Source organism: Thalassophryne amazonica, chromosome 1, assembly GCF_902500255.1.
Source record: "Thalassophryne amazonica chromosome 1, fThaAma1.1, whole genome shotgun sequence".
Taxonomy (NCBI): domain Eukaryota; kingdom Metazoa; phylum Chordata; class Actinopteri; order Batrachoidiformes; family Batrachoididae; genus Thalassophryne; species Thalassophryne amazonica.
In genome coordinates, this window is record NC_047103.1 from 3,572,124 (window position 1) to 3,590,336 (window position 18,213).

Here is an 18,213-nt window from a genome sequence, read left to right on the forward strand (position 1 = left end):
TCCGTATCCATAGCGGAATTCCCTTTGAGGAGGAGGCAAAAACAAAGTACCAACAACAATTAGAACAGGTGCTAGTGAATGGTTTCCAACCAGGTCTAAGTGCCTGGATAAGGAAACACATGATTGAATTAGATACGGTGTCTGTTGCTACGGTTATGCAGTGGGCCAGACACGCCTCCAGAGTACTTGAGACAAAGAAAAGCGCGAAACCCAAATAGAAATCCGAATCTGGTGCTAACGTGTTCTGGTCCGATGATGCTCCATCAGTAAGCGGGGAAGCATTTTTCCAACGGGAGGACTGACTCCAGGGTCACTACCGTGGCCGAAGGCGTGGCCGGAGTGGTTTCCGTGGTGGAAAAATGAACCGAAGCAGACTGCATCCAGATGCATGCTGGATATGCGGCAAAATAGGGCATTATGCCAGAAACTGCCCTTACAACGACACTGAACAACAAAGCTGGGGACGCCGTGGCCCCAAACCCTCTGCACCACCATGCCATGACGAGTACGACAACCCAAAGTGACTAAATGCTGCATCCACGTCACCAGACATTTGTGTGGATGTTTGTGCAGCGTGGAATTTGCGGCTATTGAAACAAGAGTTCCTTTAGTGCCAGATCCACACACGTCGTTAAACTCACTGAGGCCAGGCAGCACGTTTTTTACAGTGATCGATCTGAGTAATGCTTTTTTCTCAGTCCCAATTCACCCAGATTCTCAGTTCTGGTTTGCATTTACACATGCTGGCAAAAGGTTAGACCCTGTGGCACAGGCACTGCCCCCTTGTGTTCAAGCTGTGTGCGCTGCAGCCATGGCCGTTGAGTCATCAGCTGATGTTTTGTTTCACCCCACAACACTGTTAGTGCTACATGCCGTGGATGTGTTATTGCTACAGGCTAAAATGAATTTTTTGTCACCAGCCAGATATTTATCTTATACTGCTACGTTGCTGTCACAACCCCACGTGGTCATAAAGCGAAGCACCACACTGAATCCAGCTACTCTCCTCCCCACTGAGGAGGAAGGAAACCCCCACACCTGTGTTGTTGTTACTGAAAGTCTCCAACTCCCCAGAGCCGATTTGACGGATACTCCCCTGTCTGAGGGAGAAGTCTGGTTTGTTGACGGTTCTTGTTCCAAGAACGCTAAAGGAGAGACGCAGACAGGATATGCTGTAGTGACATCACAGAACGATGTAACTGAAGCAAAACAGATAACACACACATTCAGCTCAGGCTGCTGAGCTCATTGCTTTGACCAGAGCTTCTATCCTAGACAAAGGCAAAAAAGTAACTGTTTACACAGACAGTCAATATGCATTCTCAACAGTCTTTTTCTTCGCTAAACAATGGGAGCGAAGAGGAATGGCAACGTCTACAGGCAAGCCCGTAACACACGCTGCTCTGCTAAAAAGCCTTTTATCTGCTATATGTTTACCCACTTCATTGGCTCTGTGCAAATGTGTAGTACACACCAAAGGTACACACATGGTGTCTACTGGTAATAGATTCGCCGACGAGACTGCTAAAACCGCTGCCTCAGGCATATTTGGAATATCTGACATCTATTCCGCAGAAGCTGACCCCACCTTGATTGACGAGATACTGAGGAGCTGCCAACAGGGGGCTCCATTAACAGAGAAAAGACTTTGGACAGATAAAGGAGCTGTGCTCAACACAAAACAACTTTATTGCATTAATGACATGCCGGTCCTACCCCGTAGATTGTTCAAAGCAGCAGCCATTTTATCGCACGGGCCGAGTCATGTATCCACAGGAGGGATGATAGCCCTCATTAGCAAACATTTCGCAACATTTGGGTTTAATACTTACTCAAAACACTATTGTAGAATGTGTCCAACATGTATTAGGCACAATCCACAGGGGAACATGAGACCAAAACGAGGCCAGTTTCCACAGCCAAAATATCCATTCCACACACTTCGCATGGATTTCATTGAACTCAATCAGAGTGGACCATATAAATACTGTTTGGTCCTCATTGACGCTTTTTCCAAATGGGTTGAAATTGTTCCATCTACAAAAGCTGATGCACAAGCCGTAGCAAAAGCCATTTGTAAGACTATTGTGCCAAATTTTGGCATCCCAGAGACCATTTACAGTGATAATGGTCCTCATTTTGTAAATAAGGTGATATCAAGGATGGCAGGTAATTTGCAAATAACCTGCCTATCACCCACAAAGTGCAGGGTTGGTTGAGAGAACCAATGGAACTGTTAAAAACAGACTCAAAAAACGCATGGAAGAAACAAGAAGGCCATGGCCAGAATGTTTGGACCTGGTTAAACTCTATATGCGTATCACACCAGCAGGAGCGGGCCTCACACCATTTGAAGTTTTATATGGTAAAGCTTATAGGTTACCAGTGTTCCCAAAAGACTTAGAAATTGCTGATGAAGAGACCACATTAGCCGATTATATGAGAAAATTACTACAAGAGAAAGATGTGTCAAAAGCGAATTTACTGCCATCTGATTCTTTGTCCCCACAGGACAGTCCACTGGTTCAGCCCGGTGACTGGGTGTTCATAAAGGTCATCAAAAGAAAGTGCTGGTCCAGCCCACGCTGGGAGAGGCCATACCAAGTGCTGCTGACAACACCCACCGCTGTGAAAATTGCCAAGCAACCCAGTTGGATCCACCTAAGCCACTGTAAGCTACAGCGTGTGCCAGACCCTCCAACGAGTAGTGGGGAAGTCTGACTACAAAGGGGTTTCACCGTTTAGGGGTGATTCGTCTCAACGTCAGTGAAGCAACTACCTGATCCCTACTCATTTAGAGTGAGGTGTTTTGGTGACACTGTAAGCTGAGCAACAATGTTACTGGAGGATGCTCCGATGGGACGGCGTGTTCCGGCTGGAAAACAGCAGCAAGAACGTCGTGGTCACCAGCATCGCAAAAGTAACTCTTGTGTTGTGGTCTTAGTGTGTGGGATAGTGATTGGATTTCTCACGTTGATTGGTCTTCTCACGTGGTGGCTGACCCCAGAATGGGTGAGAAGAGGAACACCCCACGACAGACACCGTCGATCTGAAGTACTGTCTGGTGATGCTCAGATGCATCGCTACAAAGGCAATATCTGGTGGCGCTATATCAACTACACCGCCACCTCCAACAACATGACCAACTGCTATGTTTGTGCTCGTATGCCAACATCGACATCTCACCACAACGTCTACACGACTACCCCCAAGGCCGTGGAGCTAGGATGCCTGATGGCGATGGCTACGTACCCCTGCAGGGGTAAGACAATGACACAAGCGGACTACTCACAGCCATATGAGACAAAGTGCCCTCTACTCAACCTCGAGTGCAAGAAACCACGTCCCACTGTGTACCAGGCTTGGCCACAAGCGACCTCACCTCAGGTGATGGAGGGTGTCGCCCACTATGGCTTCTATGAAGGGTGTGTAATAGGACGTGGAACAAACAATGTAGGAAAAATACCACCCTCTCTCTGTAACTTCACTTACACGTATTGTGCATACGTTAATGAGACGGCTGCTCTGTACTGGCAAGATCTCGCCTTGTTCAACAAGGTCAGCAGGGTTCGGATGTCAGACAGAGCGTGGTGTAAAGACAGCCCGTATAGATGTTTTTGCTCATCCACTGTTCCATCATCAAAAGGTACCAGAGTCCTGTTGAACCACAATTGGCAGTGTGGCACGAACATATACACCAGTCTACCTCCGAACTGGTCTGGAGTCTGCAGTTTGGTGATATTGCATCAGGCTCTGGTGTACATCCCGAGAGACCGTCTTCTCAGACTACCCGACCAGCTCCAACCAACTCAACCTGACTACCTGAGTGAACCCGAGACCCCAGCTCATCGCCGGACCAGGCGAGGTTATGAAGAAATTCTGAAGGACCACCACATCTTCTCCACAGGACAAGACATCGCCATGGCCCTCTTTCCCAACTTTGGGATCTCCGCTGTAAGAAGAGAAGTGGAATTCACCAGATACAAATTCCTGCAGTTCATGAATTCATCCTTGACCTTCGCAAAGGCCACTTCGGAGGAACTCACCGCTCTACGACTGATGGTGCTCCAGAATCGCATGGTTCGGATGCTCGAGGGTTTATGAGAGTTCGCCCAACCAGTCCACATGTGTTTTGTGGATCTGGAGAAGGCGTTCGACCGTGTCCCTCGAGGCGCCCTGTGGAAGGTGCTCCAGGAGTACGGGGTCCTTTGTTAATGGCTATCCAGTCCCTGTACAACCGCAGCAGGAGCTTGGTTCGCATTGCCGGTAGTAAGTCAAGCCTGTTTCCAATGCACGTCAACCTCCACCAGGGCTGCCCTTTGTCACGGGTTCTGTTCATTACCTTTATGGACAGAATTTCTAGGCACAGCCAGGGTGTAGAGGGGGTCCGGTTTGGGAACCACAGAATCTCGTCTCTGCTGTTTGCAGATGATGTGGTTCTGTTGGCTTTGTCAAATCAGGACCTTCAGCGTGCACTGGAGCAGTTTGCAGCCGAGTATGAAGCGTCCGGGATGAAGATCAGCACCTCCAAATCAGAGGCCACGGTTCTTGACTGGAAAAAGGTGCTTTGCCCTCTTCAGGTCGGTGGAGTGTCCTTGTCTCAAGTGGAGGAGTTTAAGTATCTCTGAGTCTTGTTCACAAGTGAGGGACGGATGGAGCGTGAGATTGACAGATGGATTGGTGCAGCATCTGCAGTGATGCGATCGCTGTATTGGACCGTTGTGGTGAAGAGAGAGCTGAGTAGGGGGCAAAGCTCTTCATTAACCGATCGAGCTCCGTTCCGACCCTCACCTATGGTCATGAGATTTGGCTCATGATCGAAAGAACAAGATTGCCTGTACAAGCGGCCGAGATGAGTTTCCTCTGCAGGGTGGATCTTTTTCGGGTGCCCCCCTGGACGCCTCGCTGGAGAGGTGTTCCGGGCACGTCCCATCGGGAGGAGGGTCGCGTCTGTGAGGGACTATGTCTCGCAGCTGGCTTGGGAATGCCTCGGGGTTCCCCCGGAGGAGCTGGGGGAGGTGTGTGTGGATTGGGAGGTCTGTGGGGCTTTGCTTGAGCTGCTGCCCCCACGACCCGACCTCGGATGAAGCGGAAGAAAATGGATGGATGGATAATTATGAATGACATAACTTAAACAAAGTCATGAGACAGTGAGTCAGAAATTTATGTGGCTGTAAAAGTCACAGATACGAGCTACTATTAAAAACAAACAAGCATGAGATAACTCATGACCCACACAAACTAAAAACTCTGTTCATTCATAAATGTGTTGTTAAGTCTTAATTACACAGCACTGAGTGATGAGAAAAAGACACTGAGTCAAACATTCAATAGTTGTGACGGCGGGAAATGATGAAATATGGGTTTGCTTTTTAACTATGAGGAAGTTAAATCTGCATCTCATGACTTCATCACCTTTGTTGTGTGGGCCGCTGAAGAGGAGGTACTGCTGGCCCACCACCACCAGAGGGCACCCTGCCTGGAGTGCGGGCTCCAGGCACAAGAGGGCGCTGCCCCGGGGTGACAGCTGTCACTTATCACCTATGACAGCTGTCACCAATCATCTGATCTTCATTTGTATATCAGCAAGACGACATCTCCACCTCTTTGCCGAGATATCGCTCTTCTTAGGAGGTAACGTACTCAGCCGTTGTGTTGTCTTTCAGACAGTAACGTTGTTGCTTTGTGTTTTTGACAGTAGTCAGTGAGTACTTGCAGTTGGAGACTGAGTTGGACTTTTCACCAACCTTTTTGATAAGTACTCATACTCCTGCACATACCAGTTTTCTGATGAGAGGTGGAGGTGGATTTCCCACCATACGTGTTGCTGGGTGTAAACGCACCCACATCTAACTGTTTTTGTTCCTCGCCAGCAGTACCAGATCCGACAAGCGGAGGCAGTGGCCACCTGGGAGTTCGGGACTTGGCGGCTCCAGTATTCCCGGGGTTCGGTGGCGGAGGAAATCGTGTGGTTCCGGTTCTGCTTTGGACAGACGTCTCTTATCTTCGAGCCTGCCCACATGACACATTCTGTGAATTGACTTCATTGCATTCTATTGTGATCTGCCGTGTTTGTTGTGCTCATTCACAACAGTAAAGTGTTATTATTTGACTTCCTCCATTGTCCGTTCATTTGCGCCCCCTGTTGTGGGTCCGACGGACAACAACAACACAACAAACACGGCAGATCACAATAGAATGCAATGAAGCAAAAACAGTTAGATGTGGGTGCGTTTACACCCAGCAACACGTATGGTGGGAAATCCACCTCCACCTCTCATCAGAAAACTGGTATGTGCAGGAGTATGAGTACTTATCAAAAAGGTTGGTGAAAAGTCCAACTCAGTCTCCAACTGCAAGTACTCACTGACTACTGTCAAAAACACAAAGCAACAACGTTACTGTCTCAAAGACAACACAACGGCTGAGTACGTTACCTCCTAAGAAGAGCGATATCTCGGTAAAGAGGTGGAGATGTCGTCTTGCTGATATACAAATGAAGATCAGATGATTGGTGACAGCTGTCACCCCGGCTGCTCCTGTGAGGCGGCAGCGCCCTCTTGTGCCTGGAGCCCGCACTCCAGGCAGGGTGCCCTCTGGTGGTGGTGGGCCAGCAGTACCTCCTCTTCAGCGGCCCACACAACCACCTTATGACTCAGTGACTCACGTGTGTGACATCAAGACTTTAATCAGAATTACAAGCAGACTGAAAAAAGGAGGTGACGCTGACCTCAGAGTCTCCAGGCGGCAGTTCGGACTCCCCAGTCCCTCAAAAACGGGTGTGACTTCTGAATCTTGCAGCATGTTGTCACTCAGGTCCAGCTGTGTGAGACGGGACGGGCTGGACTTCAGCGCCGAGGCCACAACTTCACAGTGAGCCTGTGACAGCGTACAATCTGACAACCTTTAAAATCACACAAACACACACTGTGACCACAACGCCTTCGGGAAACTGCGAGCTCCCAGGGTCAAAGGTCATCCTGAGGCAGAGGGATGATGTCACAGCTGGTCATTAGTGATTCAGATCGTTCTGTCTTTGAACATGTTCATTTTTTTTAAACACACTGAGCGGCGCCTCTGTTTGTCAAATCAGATCATTTATCAAAAACTCAATTCTGATTAAACCGTTCAGGCGTACGCAGCCTCGCCGAGCGGTTTCATTTTTAAACATCAATGACTAATCACAATTGGGTCTTTCATTTTATTCATTGTTAGGGGAAAAAAAAACAAACAAAGAAATGAAAACTTCCAGATGTGTGAGCAGAACAACAGCAGGGGGCGCCCACGGCGCCATAACCGCCACGTTCCCTACAAACCTCCTTCGTGCTGTTTAACGCTGTACGTCATCTCCGTCTTACTGCTGATCTGAAAAAGCCAAAAGCAGTAGCTCAGGTTCCATGAATTAATCTGAATTAAACTCTAGCTCTGAGCGACAGAAATATTTAACGTCATAACCGTAAGATTATCCAGTAAAATCACTAAACTCATGACTAGACATTAGTTATCGACAAACACGTCTTTAGGTTCAGGTGACTTTATTTGTACCCGTACGTATATTTGTCTTGCAGCACACAGTAAAGCTCGCGTGTACACTCGAACTAGCCAACCTCGCTGGGATGGCAAGTCAATCAAATATTTGTACGATCCACTTCATCTTAAAACAGATGAAACCACATCGGTGGGTTGAAACAGTTTACTACCAACATTTTAAATCGTCTGTATGACGGAGTTATGTGCCGTTGGTTACGAGTTTTAGCAACAGGATTGAGTCTACAGACGCGCGTTGGTGCCATGCATCGCCGCATTCTGCCACGTGACAGAACCACCGCTGTTTTAGGCGGCGCTCACTTCCATCACATCACTGAATGAGAGTAACACAAAGTGTGACAGACGCCGGCACTCGTACATTCGGCCGGTGGACGGTTTTATCGTAATGAAATCGCTGTTTTTTCTCGGAGTATAAGTCACACTTCTCATCTTTAATTTGGGACTTTTGGGTATTGTTGTAATTCACTTTTACTAATGGCATTTATTCTTTTGTTATTAGTTTAGTTTCCTGAGAACGGCCGATGTAAATACTTATAATTATTATGAAAACTTAATGTGCGAGTTTTCAGTATTTAAATCGCAAAACCTCCAAAAACAAAGTTGTACTTCAGAAAATACAGCATTTCTCTTGCAAAAGAGCGGGGGGGGGGGGGGGGCACAGACCCCAAGCCTCCGCCAAACCATCACACCCCCCATTCATTGGTTTCAATCAAGGATTGTTTAGTTATAGTGTTAAGATTAAAAGTTGACGGGATGAAAACATGATGCCCCCCCCCCCCCATACGTCATAATAAAAAGGGAACTGTGACTACGTTGCTGCACACATGAGCCTTGTGACCTGGAGACGTTACTGTTGGACCAAAGTGACCTAGAGTCCTGATGTCGATGTTTGGACTCACAGAGCTTTGCTGCAGTTCCTCACAGCTGGAATCAGTCTGAGTCGTCCTTGGTGCGACGTCCTGTACGCCTGTAGGTCCAACACATCCAGAACCTCCTCAGACATCTCTAACTCGTAGGCCAGAGCTGAGCACTGGATCTCTGAGAGTTCCACCTCTGATTTAGCATTTGTCTTCAGGAACTCTTGGATCTCCTGATCCTTCATCTCAGTGACACAGTGGCAGACGTTGATGCCTCTGTCAGGGATCCCCTGTATGTTTGTGTTCTTCAGTGCAGTGATGGCCTGTTTAATGGCTCCTGGATCGATCCATGTCTCACCCAAGAGACCTCCTAAAAGGTTCTGGTTGTACTGCAGGCAGAGGCCACAGAGAAAACGAACAAATAAATCCAGGTGGCCGTTTTTACTCTTGACAGATATGATCATGGCTTTGCTCAGGAAGACGTCTAAATGTCTGTAAATATAGTCATAATCATAGCTGAGGTCATCATCATTTCCTCGGCAAATCTCTTCTGGGCTTTTCATGCTTTTTTTCAGGAATGGCTCCAGTACCTCTGTTTTCCTGTTGGTGTAACAGTGGAACATGTAGACTGCTGCCAGAAACTCCTGGATGCTCAGATGGATGAAGCAGTAGATGGTTTTCTTGAATATCACACATTCTGTTTTGAAGATCTCTGTACAAACTCCAGAGTAGATCAAGGACTCCCTGACATCAAGACCACACTGCTCCAGGTCTTCTTGGTAAAACTTGATGTTTCCTTTCTCCAATGTTCAAACGCCAGCTGTCCTAGCTTCAGAAGAACTTCCCTGTCACAATCCTTCAGCCGGTGAAATCTCTCATGTCTTTCATCATACTTCTGGTTCTTCTTCAGGATCTGAACCATCAAAAAGTGCGAGTACATGTCCGTCAGGGTTTTCGGCAGCTCTCCTCTCTGCTCCACTGTTAACATATTCTCCAGAACGGCAGCAACGAGCCAGCAGAAGACCGGGACCTGGCACATGATGTGGAGGCTTCTGGAGGACTTTATATGTGAGATGATTCTGCTGCACAGATCTTCATCATGACTGAACCTCTTCTTGAAGTACTCTTCTTTACGTTGGTCAGTGAAGCCTTGGACTTGTGTCACCCTGTCAACATAGGCAGGAGGGATCTGATTGGCTGCTGCAGGGCGGGAAGCTATCCAGATGAGAGCTGATGGAAGCAGCTTTCCTTTGATGAGGTTGGTGAGTACCACGCCGATAGATGACTTCTGGTTGACATCATTCAGAGCAGCACTGTTCTGGAAATCCAGTGACAGTCTGCTTTCATCCAGCCCGTCAAAGACAAAGAGAACGCTACAGAGCCTGAGCTGCTCCGCTGTCATCTTCTGCAAGGTCGGATGGAAAACATGAATTAACTCCAGAAGACTGTACTGCTGCTCTCTGATCAGCTCCCTGAAGGACAGCAGAATCACCAGACCAAGGTCTTGGTTTTCCAAGCCTTCTGTCCAATCCAAAGTGAACTTCTGCACCGAGAATGTTTTTCCGACACCAGCAACACCACTGGTCAGAACGACTCTGATGTGTCTGCAGTGGTCAGGTGAGGCTTTGAAGATGTCATGGCATCTGATTGGCGTTTCATGGACCGTCTTCTTCTTGGCAGTTGACTTGAGCTGTCTGACCTCATGTCGGGTATTAATGTCCTCGCTGTGACCTTCAGTGATGTAGAGCTCAGTGTAGATCATCTTGAGGGGCACTCCAGACTCATCACATCCTTCTGTTACAGATTGGTATTTCATCTTCTGAGCCATCCTGAACTGGTCCAAATCATCTTCTAGACCACCAAGTGTTGTGAAAGTGTCGTGACACGGACCCACAACAGGGGGCGGTAATGAACGGACAATGGATAAGCCAAAAAGTAGCAATTTAATGTTGTGAATCGCACAACGAAGTACAGACAATAACAATATGGTGGAATGTCAATTATATACAAGGTGACGTGTGGGCAGGCTCGACGATAGAAGACGTCTGGCGAGAGAAGAGCCGGATCCCACACAGCTTCCACCACCAATGGATCTGAAGAACACCGGAGCCACCAAGCCCTGCGCCCCAGGTGGCCACTGTCTTCAGCAGTCAGACCCGGTACTGCTGGCAGAGAACAGAGACAGTACTGATGAGTGCGAGTTTGCACACTCAGTAATCCCACAGTCAGTGTTTAGTTAAGAGGGAGAACCTCCACCTCCAGTCACACACTCGTGCAGCTCCTGTTTAACCACTTATCTGGTTTGGGGTGTGAGGCGAAGCCGTCGCAGTCCACACCAAACGCCAATCCCACAGATAAGGACACACCACAGGAAAACGGCTGCAAAGAAGTTCAGATTATTACTTAATGTAAGTCAGCAGAGAAGTTACCTGAATGGTAGTTGATTTCTCGGCGGGGAGGTGGAGTTGCAGTCCGGCCTTTAATGGTGATGGTGTTGAGTAGTGGATGAGTGACAGCTGGTACGGATGATGAGTGACAGCTGTCACTCCCGGTCGCTCCGACACCCTCTCGTGCTTGAAGCCCGCACTTCAAGCAGGGCGCCATCTTGTGGTGGTGGGCCAGCAGTACCTCCTCTTCAGCGGCCCACACAACACCAAGTGCTGAAAAACAAGAAATATGGAATCAATCCCCATGGGAACAAAGAACAGAAAGTTTTCCTTCCTGCATGTTTATCCTGATGGATTCAGGTCCTGAACCTCTTTTTTCCCCATCAAGTCTTCCTTTTGTTTATCCAATCCGCTCGTCTTTCAGTCTTGGTCTTGATACCATAACCACCTTTTACTTACTCTGTCTCTTCTTAGAATTGAAAGCAATTCCACTTGACTGTGTTAGTCCACAATAAGTAAACATATGAATTCAAAATTATAATTACAAAATAAATTAATTCACTTTGTATTGACTGGTGCAATATTTCAATCAATCAATCAATCAACATTTATTTATAAAGCGCTTTACAGCACCGACTGGTGTCCAAAGTGCTTAACATTAAAAACACAAATTCACAAAATAAAACACATATAGAATGAAATTTTAAAACAGCACATAAAAACAGAACATGTCACCTCCCCACTAAGTGTTAAAAGCCAGTTTAAATAATAAGTGTTTAACTTAGATTTAAAAAGTGCTAGGTCAGGAATAGTACGTACTCAAGAGGTAGCTCGTTCCACAGTCTGGGGCCAACTACCACGAAAGCATGATCACCCCAGCGTTTATATCTTGACCTTGGAACATCTAAGTAAAGCTGGCCAGGACGCCCTTAATGTCCTACTGTAGGTGCGCAAAGTTAAAATTTCAGACAAGTAGGGAGGTGCAAGGCCATAAATAGCTTTAAAAACAAACACTAAAATTTTAAAATCAATTCTAAAACGACCTGGAAGCCAGTGGAGTGAGTAGAGGACGGGCGTAATATGCTCACGTCTAAAAGTGTTTGTTAAAAGACAAGCAGCAGCATTCTGCACCAACTGGAGACGTGCAAGAGACGACTGATTAATGCCCGAATAAAGTGCATTACAATAATCAAGTCTGGAGCTGATGAAAGCATGAATGGCTGTCTCAAGATCATGTCTACTGAGAAAGTGCTTTATTTTAGCCAAAAGACGAAGTCAGAAAAAAACCTGCTATGACAACAGAGTTTATCTGTTGATCAAACCTCAAACAGCTGTCAAATATCACTCCCAAATTCTTGACAGCTGGTTTTACATAGTCAGCCAAAGCACCAAAATTTGGTGTTACCACATTTGGTAAGCCAGAGCGCTCAAACAGAGCGCTCCTTGACAGGAGATCCCACAATATCAGAATCTGAACCCAGAAATGACTGGACACAAATGCTGGACAGAGACTCCAGAGTTTGATGTGTAAAAGGCTTTAGTGAATATACTTGCAGGGTCGGTACCCAGGCAGGCAGTCAAGAATAAACAGCAGTATCAAAACATCAGGCTGAGGCGAGGTCGAAGAAGCAGGCAGGAAGTTCAAAACACAGCAGAACAATCAAAACAAGGACTCTGAAGACAGCTGCAAGCAAACGCAAACAAGCACAACGATCTGACGGAGAGGAAGTGCACAAGGTGAGGCTCAACTACAAGGTGTAATGAGCAGGTGATGAGAAACAGGTGTGAGGGAGTGGAAGAGCAGAGGGACACGCCCACCACCAAGCACCAAGCGACAGACAAGAGAAGCAGTGACAGAAAATGACAGACAAGGAAGACACCACACAGAACAAAAACGAAACACAGCCCATAACCCCAAATCAAATCAAATTTATTAATTTATATAGCGCCAATTCATGACGAACTCGTCTCAAGGTGCTTCACACAACATAAAACAACAACAAAGAAAACTGAATTAAAAATTTAAAACACAATAAAAAGATGACCATAAAAGAATACAAGAATAAAACACATAACACTAATGATTAAACAGGGAAAACAAATGAGTCTTTAAACGTGACTTAAAAGTCTCCACAGTATCAGACTGCCGAATGTGTGCTGGGAGATCGTTCCACAGAGCTGGGACATGGTAGGAGAAAGCTCTGTGACCAGCAGACTTTTTATTCACCTTGGGAACACATAAAGTCCTGCACCCTGAAAACGCAGGGCCCGAGCTGGTACATAGCGGCTTACCAGGTCAGCCAGATAGGGAGGTGCAAGTCCATGAACAAATTTATAAAACTAATAACAGTACTTTAAAATCCGATCTTGCAGCAACTGGAAGCCAGTGCAGGGATGCCAAAATGGGCGCAATGTGGTCAAACTTCTGCTTTGTGTCAAAAGTCTGGCAGCAGTGTTTTGAACCAGTGAAGACCCCTAATCCTGGACTGCAGTAAGCCAGAAAATAGAGCATTACAATAGTCCAATCTAGAAGAGACAAATGCATGAATCAAAGTCTCAGCATCAGCCATAGACAGGATGGGACGAATCTTCGCTATATTTCGCAAATGGAAGAAAGCAGTCCTCGTAATGTCTCTAATGTCTCTGGAGATCAAAGGAGAACATAGTATCACAATTACTCCAAGGTTCCTCACTTTATCCGTATGATGTATAAGACACGAACCTAAGCTAAGTGCTAGCTGATCAAACTTGATGCCGATACCTCGCTGGACCAAGAACCATAACTTCAGTCTTATCAGAATTTAAAAGTAGGAAGTTACTAGACATCCAACTTCTTACTGATACAAGGCAATCTTCCAAAGATTTTAGATGAATGAGATTACCAGTAGTTATTGGCATGTACAATTGAGTGTCATCAGAATAGCAATGAAAGGGAATCCCAAAGCGCCGCAGTATATTCCCAAGGGGTGCTACATAAAGGGAAAAAAAGCAGGGGGCCTAAAACGGATCCTTGCGGAACCCCAACTTCATGTCCCTACAATCAGAGGAGGTGCATTACACAATACACAGTAAGAAAGACTGGATAGGTATGACGTCAACCATGCAAAAGCAGTTACAGTAATCCCAAAGTGATTCTCCACCCTACTGAGTAAAATATGATGATCCACAGTATCAACGCAGCACTAAGATCCAACAGCACCAAGACTGTAGTGGTATCTGAGTCCATGCTTGCAAAAGGTCATTCACTACTTTAGTAAGTGCTGTCTCTGTGGAGTGATATTTTCTAAAAGCAGACTGCAGTGGCTCAAAAAGATTATTCTCAGTGAGGTAGTTCATGAGCTGTCGCGAAACCACTTTTTCCAGGATTTTAGAACAAAATGATAGATTTGATATCGTCTAAATTTTTCAATATAGGGTCGAGATTGGATTTCTAAGTAATGGTTAATTACTGCAGATTTGAAACATTAGGAACAGATCCAGAGTTAATGAGAGATTTATAATTTCCAGCACAGTCGGTCCAAGAATGTGCCACAGGTCCTTAAATAGTTTTGTTGGTATAGGATCAAATAAACAGGTTGTGCTTTTAGTAGACGTCACGAGCCTCGTCAGCGTGCCTAGCGAGATACCATCAAAATCTGTAAATTTGGGTAACACCTCAGTGGGCGCATCCACCTCCATAGCAGTATGCGGAGGCTGGACCAAAGCCTGCTGAGATATGCTCAACCTAATATCCTCAATTTTCTTCTCGAATAGTCCAAGAAGTCCTGTGCTGAAAATGGAGAGTGAATAACAGGTGGCCGTCCATGAATGAGATGCTACAGTTTCAAACAAAAACTTTGAATTATGCTTGTTTTTATTGATCAAATCAGAATAATAGGTCCGCTTTGTAGCCAGGAGTGCATGCTTATAATGTAAGACAGCATCACGCCATGCAAGGTGGAACACCTCTAATTTAGAATTGCGCCATTTTCGTTCCAAACCTCGAGCCTTCTGCCTAAGGTCACGCAAGTAACCACTGAACCAAGGCGACTGCGCCCTGGGAAGGTGTGGCCTTAAAAGAGGAGGTGCAACCTTATCCAGTGTAGCCTTGAGCGCTGAATTCAAGCCATCCGCAAGACTATCCACTGATTGAACATTCTCCAAACCTGAAGCCAAAATTTCAGGCAGTCTGACTTCGAGTTCAGTCATAGTTGAGGGATTAATGTGTCGCCGCAGAGACAGACAAGGCTTTCGCTCCACTAAACGTGGCAACATAAATGCACACCTAATAAATGAGTGGTCAGAGAACACAGAGGCAAGAGGCAAAAAGTCAATGTTCGTGACAGCAAGGCCACGTGTGAGAACCAAATCAAGGGTATTTCCACTAATGTGCGTTGAATCCTGAATGCATTGCTGGAATCCCAATGCATCCACAAGTTCCATATATGACTTGCAAAGGGGATCAGAGGGCTTATTTATGTGAATGTTAAAGTCACCAATAATCAAAATTCTGCCCCCACTAGCTAACAGGCTAGAGATGAACGCACCAAATTCATCTAAGAATTCAGAATACGAGGTCTGTCCATAAAGTAACAGTCCTTTTTATTTTTTCAAAAACTATATGGATTTCATTCATATGTTTTTATGTCAGACAAGCTTGAACCCTCGTGCGCATGCGTGAGTTTTTCCACGCCTGTCGGTGACGTCATTCGCCTGTGAGCACGTCTTGTGGAAGGAGTGGTCCCGCCCCCTCATCGGATTTTCATTGTCTGGAAATGGCGGAATGATTTGGATTTTTTTCCATCAGAATTTTTTCAGAAGCTGTTAGAGACTGGCACCTGGAAACCATTTGAAAAATTTATCTGGCTTTCAGTGAAAATTTTATGGGCTTCACAGAGAATAAGGACTGTTACTACAGCTTTAAGGATGGCTTTAAGGACGCTCGGCGTGCCGCGCTCCGAGCGTGGGACAAGTTGGGACAAGTGTCTACACTGGATAAGGTTGCACCTCCTCTTTTAAGGCCACACCTTCCCAGGGCGCAGTCGCCTTGGTTCAGTGGTTACTTGCGTGACCTTAGGCAGAAGGCTCGAGGTTTGGAACGAAAATGGCGCAGTTCTAAGTTATAAGTTGGGACAAATGGGACAAGTTGGGACATGCCTATCTCGCTTTCAATGCTTACCAGTCCAGTAAGTATCAGAGAAATTGTGGAGAGCTGGGCTTGTCCTAACTTGTACTCTGACACGCCGAAAGGAGGTGTCCTTTGTCTCGCTCAAACAGCAAATCGGTCGTTATGCATGAAGCCTCCGCGCGGCTTTCCATGACAAAATCTCGTTAAAAGTGAAATCTGCCGGAAAATGGCTGATGTCCAGCTCTTGTGATAACCAGCAAAAGTGCACACGATGGTCTCGTATCCACAGAGCCATCAGCTTAGAAATGATCTGGCGTTTTCTGCCTCATCGTCGCAGCTCAGAGCGCGGCGCGCCGAGTGTGGCGCGCCAAGGGTCCTTAAAGCCATCCTTAAAGCTGTAGTAACAGTCCTTATTCTCTGTGAAGCCCGTAAAATTTTCACCGAAAGCCAGATACATTTTTCAAATGGTTTCCAGGTGCCAGTCTCTAACAGCTTCTGAAAAAATTCTGATGGAAAAAAAGTCCAAATCATTCCACCATTTCCAGACAATGAAAATCCGACGAGGGGGCGGGACCACTCCTTCCACAAGGAGTGCTCACAGGCGAATGACGTCACCAACAGGCGTGGAAAAACTCACGCATGCGCACGAGGGTTCAAGCTTGTCTGATGTAAAAACATTATGAATGAAATCCATATAGTTTAAAAAAAAAATAAAAAGGACCGTTACTTTATTGACAGACCTCGTATGGGCCAGGAGGCCTATAAACAGTGACAAAATAACATGACTGATTTCCATACTTCTGACCCTGACAATATGTAGCATCATGAGCAGAGCAGAGAGTCAGATGCTAAAACGAATTATATTTATGACCCCCAACGGTCAATAAGGTAAACCTGGATTTATAAATAAAAGCAACACCCCCGCCTTGCTTTGCACCACGAGACATGTGACCAAATGTGTACCCTGGTGGGCAGGCCTCATTCAGAGGAAGAACAGCTGTGGGTTTGAGCCAGGTTTCACATAACCCAATCATGTCCAAGTGATGATCCATAATTAGATCGTTGATCAACAGGGATTTTGAGGACAGTGAGCTGATGTTAATGAGACCCAAACTGAAGACTTCTGTCGGTTTGACAGACTCCGAACCCTGACACACAATGCAACACTCGCTTCAATCCGCTGGTCCCAGTGAGCACCAAGAATGAGTCATAAACTTTGGTTTAGTCACAAAAACCATTTGCGTCACAAATTTCAGAAAGAAGCACCGTGTGGAATCCAAATTCTTCAAGTCGTGACTTGTGTTTTTCAGGTTTTGGTCTCGACTCCTCCAAAGACTCAGCCTCGACTTGATCACTCCAGAATCCCAAAGCCTTAGTCTGCACTCTGACTCAGTACAGGTGTCTCGTCCCCATCTGGACCATCCATCATCTGCAGTTTAGTCTTCCTCTCTACAACCATCCTATCACTCCTTCACCAACATCTTCTTCATCTCTCCCATCACATGTCCAAACCACCTCAGCCTCATCTCTCTGCTGGTCTCACAAATCTGAACTTTAAGTCCTTCTCGTTCTCGGATCACACTCCGGTGGTTCAGTGGTTGTGTCCACTCTACACTCTGAGCCCAGTTCTCCATCTTCAGCTCCCACTGATCCTACACATCTAAACATTCACTCTTTTCAGCATGTCTCCCTGCAAAGTGCGGCACGTAGAGAAAATTATAACTAATGCACACCAAAAATCAATCCCTCATTTATTTTTTTTATGAACTTCACATTAACACCCTGCAGTTATTTGATTTTGGCAAAAATCATTTTGGGAGCGTTTTTTTTATTTTGAATTCCCTGTTCCTGTGAGTTTGTTCAAGCTCTTGTTATTTTCTAAAAGTTGTTTCAGGAGTAGAAAATAAACTAGTGCACCACACTGGAATCCAGCTACTCTCCTCCCCACTGAGGAGGAAGGAAACCCCCACACCTGTGTTGTTGTTACTGAAAGTCTCCAACTCCCCAGAGCCGATTTGACGGATACTCCCCTGTCTGAGGGAGAAGTCTGGTTTGTTGACGGTTCTTGTTCCAAGAACGCTAAAGGAGAGACGCAGACAGGATATGCTGTAGTGACATCACAGAACGATGTAACTGAAGCAAAACAGATAACACACACATTCAGCTCAGGCTGCTGAGCTCATTGCTTTGACCAGAGCTTCTATCCTAGACAAAGGCAAAAAAGTAACTGTTTACACAGACAGTCAATATGCATTCTCAACAGTCTTTTTCTTCGCTAAACAATGGGAGCGAAGAGGAATGGCAACGTCTACAG

At 46.1% G+C, this 18,213-nt stretch overlaps 1 protein-coding gene across 1 annotated transcript; it reads right to left on the bottom strand.

The window, feature by feature from the left end:
• Nucleotides 1–5,283: 5,283 nt before the first annotated feature.
• LOC117518856 (protein NLRC3-like) lies at nucleotides 5,284–17,358 on the bottom strand. Its single transcript, XM_034180096.1, is given in 5 exon segments — nucleotides 5,284–5,293; nucleotides 6,731–6,904; nucleotides 8,448–9,210; nucleotides 9,213–10,256; nucleotides 17,289–17,358. Coding segments are annotated over 5 exon segments (2,061 nt in total).
• Between the last annotated feature and the right edge of the window lie 855 nt (nucleotides 17,359–18,213).